Source organism: Lutra lutra, chromosome 2, assembly GCF_902655055.1.
Source record: "Lutra lutra chromosome 2, mLutLut1.2, whole genome shotgun sequence".
NCBI lineage: Eukaryota > Metazoa > Chordata > Mammalia > Carnivora > Mustelidae > Lutra > Lutra lutra.
In genome coordinates, this window is record NC_062279.1 from 91,837,588 (window position 1) to 91,850,667 (window position 13,080).

Genomic DNA, 13,080 nt, shown 5'->3' on the forward strand with positions numbered 1-13,080 from the left:
CAAAATTCCATACTCTGTCATCAATGTGAAATTTCTCTTCAAATCAGCAACCAATGAAACATGAGTGGACATAGGAAAGAAAAGTTACTTCATGTTTTTCTCATGGATTTCCCTGATAATAACTGCCTGTGTTTTGCCATTTACCCTTAGCTTCGTCAGACACCCTTCGCCACCTCCATAGATCCATCCCACCCGAGGTCACAGATCACACAAAACCTACAGAAACAGGAAATCAAACTTCCTGAGTCCACTACAAAACACAGAAACCTATTTCCTCTGCACATCTCAAATTGGCAAAGCTCTGTCTTAGCGGAGTCAGTGTGGAAGCAGCTGTTGCAAAGACTAGAAGGACTGTATCTCCCAATTTCACATGAGCTTTCTTGCTACAAACTACTGAGATGAAGAGAGCAAAGCTATTTATTCTGCTTTCTAGTTTATGGAATGGGGGCTTTGGGCTTATCAACACCACGCATACTTGGACTACCCCTGAGGATGCAAGCTCCCAGGAGAACATGGCCTCTGCTGTGGTTTCTCTAAATAAAATGCTGCCAACCCCTCAGATCATGTCAGCTGAGATAGCCACAGTTCCTGAGGCAAGAACCTTTGAAGAGAGTCTTCTAAAATCAACACTGCCTCCCTCAGAAACAGGCACACCTCCTGAGGGTGTGGGAAACCAAACTCTCACACCCCCAGAGAAGACAGAAGGAGCGCTGAAGTTACAGCCTCTTGCCCTCCCAACCAAACCTAGCCTCAAGTTCAGCCCAAGAGCAGAGTCAGTGGTCCTTTCCAACTCTACAATGAAATTTCTTCAGAGCTTTGCCAGAAAGTCAAATCAACAAGCCATCTCTCCCAACGCAGTTGCAGGCGACCTGGGAAATCGGTCCCCAAGGGAAACATACCTCAGCAGAGGTGGCAGCAGTGGAAGCCAGAAAACCAACTACCAAAAATCAAGTTTTGAAACAACTAGAGGAAAGTAAGAAAGATTCTTTTCTTTTCTTTCTTTTTTTTTTTTTTTCTCTCCTTAACTATAAAGTCTGTGAGATTGCAAGCTAACAGTTTCTCACTCTCAGAAAATGTTTTCATGTTCAGGATGAAATTGGATCACATTTGAGTTAGATAAGGTAATTAAGCATTACTTTATCTAATGTAGAAAAGATGAGCCAAAAAAATGCAGCAATTTTGTTTTAATTAACTGATCGTAGTCCTTTATAATGGGGCTTTTACTTGAGATGCTCACTAGCAAACACTGTAATACTACAGTGATTATTAGTTGCTTATTCAACTCAAGGTTATGTTGGTGGGCCTCAGAAGGACACCCACAACATGAAAGAAAAATGACAATACAGCGAGACGTGAACAGATTTAAAAATTGACAGAGCCTGGTGCTGTTGAAGGTATAATTCTCAAGATCAAACCAAGCAGAGCTGGGGTGGAATCCCGGATCCAGTAATGTCTCGGTTGGTGACTTTGAGCAAGTTAATGGGGCTCCCTGATACTGCCTTTTTTCCTATGTAAAAATACAGATATGGTATGGACGTACAGATAAAAATACCAAGTTCACAGAGTGATCCTGCAAGGTTCGTATTAATTGAACATACTTAGATGCATGCTTCTCATAGAACAGGTGCTAAGAAACATATTTTACTAGTACCTTTATATTGAGTTATGCCATTATCATGAATGTGATGAGTAGAAAAGCCCATTTTTCAAATGGATTTTGATTTAAAATTCAAGCAAAGTCTATGTGAATTGTTGAAGTAAGAAAATAAAAAAACTTTAAAAGTACTGTTAAGGAAGACTTTCCAAAGGGCCCCCAAAATACTAAAATAAACAAACAAACAAAATAGCTGTGAAAACTGCACACCACTGTTTTTATTTGTTTAATGTTTAGAGCAATCTATTTGGAATGCTAGTAGTTTAGTGTTATGAAACTAAACTTTCAAATACCTTTTACCTACGACAAAATAATTTCAAGACATCAAATAATGCCTTGGGATCTTAGTTGAATTAAACATCTTACTAACTATATAACATAGTTTAAGGCAATGATAGTAGCTTACACCTGCTCTGTGAGAGGCATCCTGTCAAAGCAGTTATTGATACTGATAAGAGTATCAGTGTTATTGATGCTGATAACAATATCAGATATTGGTATTGATACTGTTATTGATATTGATAAGATGAGGAGACACTGGGAAGAATATAAGCCAGTAGATTCATATCTATGTATTCTTTATTATGTAAATCCCATTATTTCACTATATTTCAAAGGTTATGGAATTTTTAAAAATATATAAGTAAATCTGATTCTAACTAAATATTTATTTACTTAGTGGAATTTAGAACAATAGCAATGTACTATAAAACTAATGTTACAGCTTAGGTTCAACTTAGGTTGGGTAACCTATGCCTATAACAGACATTTTAACATATAAATTAAACTTTTTCACATTGAGGAACAACAGAATGTGGGCTATTAAATGATGATAGCAAATGTCATGTCACTTACATGATCATTTCTTTTAGTCATATTTTATTAGACTGTATGATTTTATTTTTTAAACCAATTATATAGAACTCCTAGTACTCATTGAAAATGATTACGAACTTTTTAAAGATGCTGTCATCAAGAGATTTTTCAAGGAATATGAAATATAGTGAAAACAAGCAGGAAAATTCACATTAAAATGTCACATTTTATATAGTATTAGTTCATAATTAGATCGCTTTTAAGAGTCTCATGCTCTACTGACTGAGCTAGCCGGGCGCTGAAATACTCGCTTTTAGATAAATGCTAGTTGTTTTATTATGTGCCTAACACTATTCTAGTTTCTAAGGACACATAGAATTTTTAAAGTAAGAATGATTCTGCCTGCAGGGATATGTCTTATAAAAACTGAGCAATAACATATCTGCCAGATTTCTAAAAACTCAATTTGTGTTAGGAGGAAACAAGATGTTAAAGGTGTAACCTGCCAAACAACGTCATCCCATGGATTTTCCAAAGAAAATACACATATATTTTTCTTCAATCATTTGATCACTACTATAACTTCATGAAGAAGATTCTGTTATTATTTCTTTCAGAGAAATTAAGTAATTTAACTAAGGTCACTTAAAAGTAAATCTCAGGGCGGAGATTCAAACCCGGCTGGCAGGCTTCAGAGATGTAGCTTTCAACCCCTATGTTATACTCCTTCAGCAAATGTGATCTGTTCTCCCAAGTGGGTAAATGAGAGTGACTAGTTTATGTCCCTGCTTATGAGCCCTCAAAGGCTATTCTTTGCTTCCAGAACAAAGCTCAGATCCTTACGCAGTTAACCATACAATGCCATCTTTGATCTGTCTTCTGCCTACCTCCCCAGCCTTGTCTTTGACGTTCTGGCCGGTAAAATTTGTAGGTCTCTGGTCCATAATACGCTATTAAACCTGTCTTTGTTTCCAGTTCATCCCTCTGGCTAACATGTGCTTTTCCCATCATCCTCTTCCTTTACACCCAATAATAATAGCTCCAGAAAGCCTTCTCAGGCTGTGACGTGCCCCTTCTAACTTTCATAGCGCTTTCCCTGAATTCTTTTATCGCTGTACTTACAATAGTGTATTATAATTACAGTGACCTTTGTGATCTCCTTTCTTATACAGACATATTTGAATGCTAACAAGGTCTCTGGGTTATAATAGGTACACAATAAATATTTAACAAGCTGAATGTAAAATTTATAGATTAATATTTGAATATAAAGAAGAATCTTTCCCAAAGAAATATTCTTGTTTCTCTATGATAAAATCTAGATGATTCATTTTAGGTTTTCCTTGTTGGGCTTGTTTTGTTTTGTTTCATTTTTCCTTACTGCTCTTGGAATTTTATAGTGATTCTATGTAAAAGGAATCCTCTGTCTATAGAATTTTGCTGGCATATTCCTGTCTCATCTTTGTACTCTCTTGGTCTTAGTGCTGCAGAAACTCTTGGCTACCCCAGAGCGGTGGTTTACTATCTGGTAGAGTGGTTGTTGATCAGTGAAAGGACTCTGAAATAGGCAGAATTTTAAAAAGACCTCAGAATTAACCTATTTATGCATTGGAAAATTATTTGTGGAGGACCTAATCTGCCCCAGCATTGTGTTCATTTTGAGGGTAAAGTAGTGAACAAAACGGCCACCTCTTCTGCCCTCATGGAGTCTCTATTCCAATGGGAGGGACATGAGGAGGAAAAACAGTAAATCACAAAGGCTGATATTGAAACCAAATGGTGGTAAACATTCTGAATGACGCTTATGAGAGTATGTGACAGAGTGAATGACCTACCTTGAAGGTGGGTAGACCTTCCTTGAGAAGATACTAGGTTAAATGAGGTATAGATAGATATCAATTGCCTAATTAACTTCTCCCACAATCCCAACCCTGTACACACCTATGTGAATCTTCATCATCTCAGTTAATGTCTAGCTCCCTAACAAGAAACCCTTGATATATCCATGACATTTTTTTTCCCCTCCTAACTTTTATCTAATATATCAAGACTTCTTCTTGGTACTCCTTCCAATATATCTCAAATCCCTCTCTACCCTCACTACACCATCCTCTTCTAGGCACCATTATCTACCACCAGACTCCTAGCTTGTCCACATGTTACCACTCTTGCCTCTTGTAATTCATGTTCCATACAAGTGAGAGATCCTTTCAGCTTTTTTTAAAAAAATAAATTTGATATACATCATTGTGTAAATGTAAGGTATTAAAACTTTAAAATCAGATTAATGAATTTCATTTGATATAAGACTTCAACTTTTGTGACACATTATTTCATATACTATAAGAAAGAAAAGTATGACATTATTTCTTAGAATTTTTAGACTTATCTCTTAGAGATTATTTTATATATATGTATATTATATACATATATATGTATATATATGTATTATATACATATACACATGTCACCCTTTTGCGACTTAAAATGAAAATATAAATGAAACTGGTTAAGGGGTCTCTAAGGCAATGGGCAGTAACTACTGTTTGATGAGAGTGACTGAAAAATGTCATTGATTTTAAAATATATTCTTGATTTCAGAGATGTTGTCTTAAAATTTGTGGAATTTAACATTTTGCTCACATGCTAAAAATCTCTCAGTAGCTTTTCTTTTCATTTAGAATAAAATCCTAAATCCTCACCCTGGCCCATAGGGTCTTGCTTGATATGACTCCTGACTTTCTCTATGATCTCATCTTCATCACACTCCCAAGTTCATTCAGCTTCTTTTCCTCTGGCCACACTGACCTCTCTTGGTACTGAACTTGTCCAGTTTATATGCATCTCAAGGAAACTTCCTGTTTGCTCTTGCTAGAATGCTTTTCTGTCAGTGTACAGAAAGAGAGAGAATTCTTTCCCTCATGTGTCTTCATCTTTAATGTCCCTCGTCAATGAAAACTCTTATTAACTGGTGTAAATTTGCCATTCTTATTGTATCACCCTTATTTATTCTTCATGGCACTGATGTGAAATTATTAAGTTTATTTATGGAGACAGCTGTGTCTTTTCAGTCTTTCTGTGATAAAACATACATCCCATGAAAATGAGAACCTTGGGGCGCCTGGGTGGCTCAGTGGGTTAAGCCGCTGCCTTCGGCTCAGGTCATGATCTCAGGGTCCTGGGATTGAGTCCCACATCGGGCTCTCTGCTCAGCGAGAAGCCTGCTTCCCTCTCTCTCTCTCTCTCTGCCTGCCTCTCCGTCTACTTGTGATCTCTCTCTGTCAAATAAATAAATAAAATCTTTAAAAAAAAAAAAAAAGAAAATGAGAACCTTGCCTTTCTTTTTTTTGTTTGTTTGTTTGTTTTAAGAGTAGGATTTAGTGATTCATCGCTTACATATAACACCCAGTGTTCATCACTAGTGGCCTCCTTAATACCCACCATGGACATAGCCAATCTACCCCCCACCTCCCTTCTGGCAACCCTCAGGTTTCTTTATAGTTGAGTCTCTTATGGTTTGCTTCCCTCTCTCTCTCTTTTTTCCTTCCCCTATGTTCATCTGTTTTGTTTCTTACATTCTATATATGAGTGAAATCATACAGTGTTTGTCTTTCTCTAACTCACTTATTTCACTCAGCATAATACATTGTGGCTCCATTCATGTTGTTGAAAATGACAAGATTTCATTCTTTTGATGGCTGAGTAATGTTTCATTCTATATATATATATACCACTTTTTTATCCATTCACCATGTGGTGGACACTTGGGTTCTTTCCATAGTTTGGCTATTATTGATAATGCTGCTACACATATTGGGGTGCATGTATCCCTTCAAATCAATATTTTTGTTTTCTTTGGTAAATGCCTAGTAGTGCAATTGCTGGGTCAGAAGGAAGTTCTAAAGTTTTCAAGGAATCTCCATATTGTTTTCCACAGTGGTACACCAGTTTGCATTCCCACCAACAATGTAAGAGGTTTCCCCTTTCTCCATATCCTCGCCAATATCTGCCATTTCCTGTGTTGTTCATTTTAACCATTCTGACAGGTGTGAGGTGGTATCGCTTTGTGGTTTAATTTGTTTTTCCTTGATGATGAGTGATGTTGAGCATCTTTTCATATGTCTGTTAGCCATTTTTATGTATTCTTTAGAAAAATGTCTGTTCATGTCTTCTCCTTTCTTAACTGGGTTATTTATTTTTGGGGTGTTGAATTTGGTAAATTCTTTTTTTTTAAAGATTTTATTTATTTATTTGAGAGGGAGAGAGAGAGCATGAGAGGAGAGAGGTCAATGGGAGAAGCAGACTCGTGGGACTCTATCCTGGGACTCCAGGATCATGACCTGAGCCAAAGGCAGTTGCTTAGCCAACTGAGCCACCCAGGTTCCCAAATTTGATAAATTATTTATAGATTTTGGACATTAGCCCTTTATCAGATATGTTGTTTGCAAATATCTTCGCCCATTCTATAGGTTGCTTTTAGTTTTGTTTTATTGGGTGGATTTGGAGTTCAGAGAAGAGATCAAGACTATAGATATAAAGCTGGAAAATATGAAAATATTGACACTTGGCTAAGGAGAACTTTTTGTTTGTTTTTATTTATTTGTTTGCTTTTGTAGTTGGTTGGTTGGTTTGTTTTAATGAAAGGGAGGAGAGAATAGAACAGAAACCAGGGCTAGTGAGTTTTCTACTTTTTTTGTTTTTTATTTTATTTTGAATACATAATTGTCATAAATATGGTAAAATATTAATGAAACATGCCAGAAATGAAATAAAATTTGAATACCAATCAAGACGACCATCTTATTTGCTTAGTTTAATGACTTTCTTTTAGAACTTCATTTATTTACTCTTTTTCTATAAGCTACATAACTTGTTTTGTGTACAAATAGGTAGCTTACTTTAAATGAATTATGACTTCTAAAATAATGTTTAAAATGGCAAGTTCTCTAAATCTTTCACTAGATAGCTTTAAGTAAAAATTTTGAACACATTAAAAAAATACTTAAAATTACAAAAACTAACCATTACATTAATTCTACTATTGTAATATGCATTTTTCTACTTATTTCTGTGAATTATGAGTAGGTTTTAGGTGTGAAAAATCTGATCAACTAAATTTACATATTGTCCCAGTTCCTTGAGACTGCTATACCAAAATAACACCGACTGGATTATAAACAACAGAAATTTACTTCTCACAGTTTTGAAAACTGGATGTCTAAGATTAGCATGGGCAGAGGAGAACCCTTTTCTGGGTTTCCAGATTTCAAACATGAAAGAAGGTATGAGAGAATCTCTCTAAGACCTCTTTAATAAGAGCACTAATCCCAGAGATGCCTGGGTGGCTCAGTTAAGTGTCTGCCTTTAGTTCAGGTCATGATCCCAGGGTCCTGGGATTGAGTCCCACATCAGGCTCCCTGCTCAGTGGGGAGCCTGCTTCTCCCTCTGCCTGCCACCTCCCCTGCTTGTGCCTTCTTTGTTTCTCTCCCTATAACAAATAAATAAATAAAATCTTAAAAAAAAAATAGGGGCACTTGGCTGGCTCAGTTGGTTAAAGCCTCTGCCTTCGGCTCAGGTCATGATCCCGGGGTCCTGGGATTGAGCCCCGCATCGGGCTCTCTGCTCAGCAGGGAGCCTGCTTCCCTTCCTCTCTCTCTGCCTGCCTCTGCCTCCTTGTGATCTCTGTCAAATAAATAAATAAAATCTTTAAAAAAAATTAAATTAAATTTAAAAAAAAATAAGAGCACTAATCCCATCAAGCGGGCACTTCTGTCTCCCAATGGCCCCAGTCCCAATATTATTATATTGGGCATTTGGATTTCAACATATAAATTTTGGGAGGACACAAACATTCAATCTATGTCATGTGTATTTTAAAAATTATTATCAAACCTAATAGCATCTGAAGGGGATTACTTTCACAAGCTGTAAAATTCTTAAGAGAAACACACCATTATGTTAAAGAGTATGTTCTTAAATTTCCTTGGGAAATAAATGCATCTACCAGATTACTGCCAGTGAAAACCAACACTCAGTGGACAATATTCTGTGTCTTAATTTTGTCTCATTAATCATTTCCTTTTATTTCATTCCTTTGATATTTCTCCTCCCTAAATTACTACTGGATATATAAATACATACTGTATTACACATGCTAGAATTTAATGAGTGCTTACATAATCCTAGGTGATTAAATGAGAGATTTTTGTATTTCCTTTTGGCTTTTTCTTTTTCTTTTTTTTTTTTTTTAAGATTTTATTTATTTATTTGACAGAGAGAAATCACAAGTAGGCAGAGAGGCAGGCAGAGAGAGAGGAGGAAGCAGACTCCCTGCTGATCAGAAAGCCCGATGCGGGGCTCGAACCCAGGACCTGGGATCATGACCTGAGCCGAAGGCAGTGGCTTAACCCACTGAGCCACCCAGGCGCCCCTCCTTTTGGCTTTTTCAATATGAAAATATTATTTTAAACATTTATTATTTAAGACAAAATGCTAAAAGAGTCAGTTTACAGGAATAACTGGAGTTAAGTATAGAATTAAGCATCATAGCATCTGTTAGTGTGCCTTTTCTGAGGCTTTCTGGTTTGCACACTGGGAGAGCCTGACACCTACTGGAATAGAAGCAGTTTACAATGTTCCCAAATAGGCTGAGTCAGATTGTGAAGAAAAGAAACAAAAAATAAAATAAAATTAGGTAAAATAAAACAAATTTATGAAAAACTATTATATTTAAATAACTTTAAGAATTATTACTTATAAATATATAAATATATATTGTATGTTTAATATGTTCTACATTTCTAAATCAATGTGCCTCTTAAAAATATACTATCATTAGCTTTAAAATTTAAAAAATAGGTTGGGGACGCCTGGGTGGCTCAGTTGGTTACGCAGCTGCCTTTGGCTCAGGTCATGATCCCAGCGTCCTGGGATCGAGTCCCACATCGGGCTCCTTGCTCGTCAGGGAGCCTGCTTCTCCCTCTGCCTCTGCCTGCCATTCTGTCTGCCTGTGCTCGCTCTCTCTCCCTCTCTATCTCTCTGACAAATAAATAAATAAAATCTTTAAAAAAAAAATAGGTTGGACTAAATTGTTCAAACTCTATGGAATGGGGACACATTCAGCTTATTCTCCTAAATTTTGCACTGAAAATATTATATATACACAATAATTTGTGATTCTGAGCACTGTATAATCCTCTATCATCAAAAACTCAATTACATTTGCCATACACTGTCCATGATAAAAGGCAAATTAATGATGTCTGACAAAAGACTTTAATTGCAAAAGTTGGTATGTAAAAAAAAAGTTTATTCTTAAAACCTAAATTAACTGGAAAGTCAAAGTATCAGAATATAAGAAATTCCCCATGATCTGAGCATTGTGTGATTGCCTTCCAAATTTGTTTTAAAAATGTTTTATTTCCTTATTTATTTTTTAAGTTTATTTGCCAGAGAGAGAGAAAGAGTATACAAGCAGGAGGAGAGGCAGGCAGAGGGAGAAACAGTCTCCCTGCAGAGCTGGGAGCCCTACATTGGGCTCCATCCCATCAGGACCTGAGCCAAAGGCAGATGATTAACTGACTGAGCCATGAAGGTGTCCCAGTTCTAAATACATTTTTACATGATTCTTTTATAAAACTAATACTTCTATCCAAGTTAAATATTATGTAGAATTTTGAAAAACATGGACTATATAAAGGTACTTAAACTAAAATATTAATGAATTACAAATAAAATTTTGTTTGAAAGTAAGTTGTTTTCTTAAGGAGATTAATATTTAGACAAACTTACTTTTGGACTATTAGCCAAACTAAATATAAAAAGTCTAATGTTTTATTCATGTGTGATTTACATTAAGAATCATTACTAAATCTAAGTACTTCCTTTCAATTTCTATTATTTCTTCTTTCATATTGTGTATATGTCTATTTCCTTTGGAGTACTTTCTCATTCATGACTGGTGAACTCATGTAAATTCTAGTCTCTCAAATTAATAATTTGATAAAGGTGTTCTTATTATAGTTCGATTAAAAATAAGGACTTGTATAAAATAAAGATTTCATAACATTTGGGAAGTATTTATGTTCATAATTTTTTAACACTATAGAAACATTTTGGGGTGTCTGGATGGCACAGTTGTTAAGTATCCAACTCTTGGTTTCTGCTCAGTTCAGGATCTCAGGGTGGTGAGATCAAACCCTATGTGGGGCTCCACACTCAGCGGGGAGTCTGCTTGAAAATTCTCTCCCTCAGCCCCTCTTCCTGCTTATACCGTCTGTTTCTCTCTCCCTTAGATAAATAAATAAATAAATCTTTTTAAAAAAAGACTATCAAAACATTTTGAATATATATATATATATATATATATATTCTAGGAGCTAAGCTCATCATGTGATCTGAACAAAAAGGATGGTGATAATGTTCTGTAATGGTTTTCTGGAAATTATTATTATTATTTTAAAGATTTTATTTATTTGTTTGAGAGAGTGCAAGCAGTGAGGGAGAAGCAGTGGGGGAGATAGGGGGAAGGGAGAAAATATATATATACATATACACATGCACACACACACACACACACACATAATGTATATCTGTATAAGCAATTACGGTTAAGGTAAATTTATCAGGTCATTAGAGAAGTGAAAAAGGAGTCGTGTGTCTCTATTTGCATATATGACAAAAATCGGGAGATATATAAATATATTAGTAGATACACAGTTACCTAGTCTTTTGGTAAAAAAAAAAATCCTACTAACTCTCTGAATCATGTAATCAGCAGCAGCAGTGATTTATATTAATTCATTTGGTCTCGCAACAACCCTGTGAGATAGATTATATTATTTTTTTTTTTAAAGATTTTATTTATTAATTTGACAGACAGAGATCACAAGCAGGCAGAGAGAGAGGCAGGCAGAGAGAGAGGAAGGGAAGCAGGCTCCCTGCTGAGCAGAGAGCCCGATGTGGGGCTTGATCCCAGGACCCTGAGATCATGACCTGAGCCAAAGGCAGCGGCTCAACCCGCTGAGCCACCCAGGCGCCCCCTTTTTTTTTTTTTAAAGATTTTATTTGATAGATTATATTATTATACTTATTATATAGAAGGGGAAGCCACATGTAATGAACAAGCTAATGGCTGATAACAGTAGAGTCAAAATCTCAAAGTAGTCAGTCTGGCTCAAGCATAAGTCAACAGCTATGTTACCTGCCCCTCTAGTCAGGGAAACTTTTCCTTATTATTTTGTTTCGCTTATGTAAGTATCCCAGTCTCTGCTCCTCCCCTTCTGCTTCATTCAGGGAAAAAACAGAAACAAAAACTCCAGACACAGAAATGCAATCTCTTCTTCATTTTCCACATGTGTGGAGTAGAAGGAGAATGAAAACCTTGTTCATCAGAAATGACCTTCTAAGTCTGACTTACAGAGGGGGGCAAAACTGTGTTTATGATGGTCATGAAACTGAGAGAAACCCCTCCTTTCCCTATTCTTCCCTTTCTGTCTTTCTCCCTTTTCACCATTCATATTGTAGCATGTGGCAGAATTCCTTTCCTTTTTAAGATGGAATAATATTCCATTGTAGATAAATAGATGATAGATACCTATATATCACATTTTTAAAAAGATTTTATTTATTCATTTATTTATTTAATTTATTTATTATAGAGTGAGATATTTATTACAGATAAATTTATTTATCCATAAATAAATTTACATAAATTTATCTATCCATAAGTAAGTTTATTATAAATTTATCTATCCATAAATATCTATACATAGATAAATTTATAATAAATTTATTACAGAGATATTTATTATAGAGTGAGAGAGAGAGAGCACAAGCAAGGGGAATGGCAGGCAGAGGGAGAGGGAGAGGAAGAGGGAGAAGCAGGCCCCTCGCTGAGCAGGGAGGCCAATGTGGGGCTTGATTTCAGGACCATGGGTTCATGATCTGAGCCCAAGGTAGCCACTCATACAACTGAGCCACCCACACACCCCAGTATATGTCACATTTTGTTTATCCATTCATCTGTCCATAGGCACTTTGATTGTTTCCACCTTTTGGCTATTGTTGTCCGTGAAATTTTAATGATATTGTTAAATTAGGATAGTGTGCTAGGGAGAACATTGACTCTGGTTGATGGTGTTATCTGAAAACTGGTGTTTTGTTTTGTTTGTTTTTTGTTTACAAAGTTAGAGCATATATTTATCCTCAGGAACTTAGTAGCTGAACTACTGAACCACATAAGGCTTTATTTGATTGTTTTCCTCCCTTATTACTGACATCAACAAAATTAGGCTTGTTAGGATATATTCTTGCTTTTGATATTTATTTTGCTTTTAAAATGAATTACTTTTTACTAACTTGTAGGAGAGAGAGGGGCAGAAAGAGAGAGAAGAAATTGACCACATGCGCTACCGGGTTGAGAAATGAGCAGGTTGGATTTACAAAAGTAGTAAACACTTGTCATTAAAAACACATGACTACTTTTGATATATTTAGAATATGTTTATATTACTAATCATCATTGAGTTTGGTGGGAATTTAATTGCTATGTGTTTCAGGGGTTTAGTGTATGATGATGTACTATACCATAATTTCACAATTTCGCTGTT

At 35.8% G+C, this 13,080-nt stretch overlaps 1 protein-coding gene across 1 annotated transcript in view; it reads left to right on the forward strand.

The window, feature by feature from the left end:
* The first annotated feature begins 278 nt into the window (after window positions 1-278).
* MMRN1 (multimerin 1) overlaps window positions 279-13,080 on the forward strand; it is a 59,095-nt gene continuing 46,293 nt past the window's right edge. The window contains exon 1 of the mRNA XM_047717983.1: window positions 279-973. Coding sequence (XP_047573939.1) covers window positions 399-973 — 575 coding nt within the window. The 5' untranslated portion in view covers window positions 279-398. The remainder of the gene's footprint in view (window positions 974-13,080) is intronic.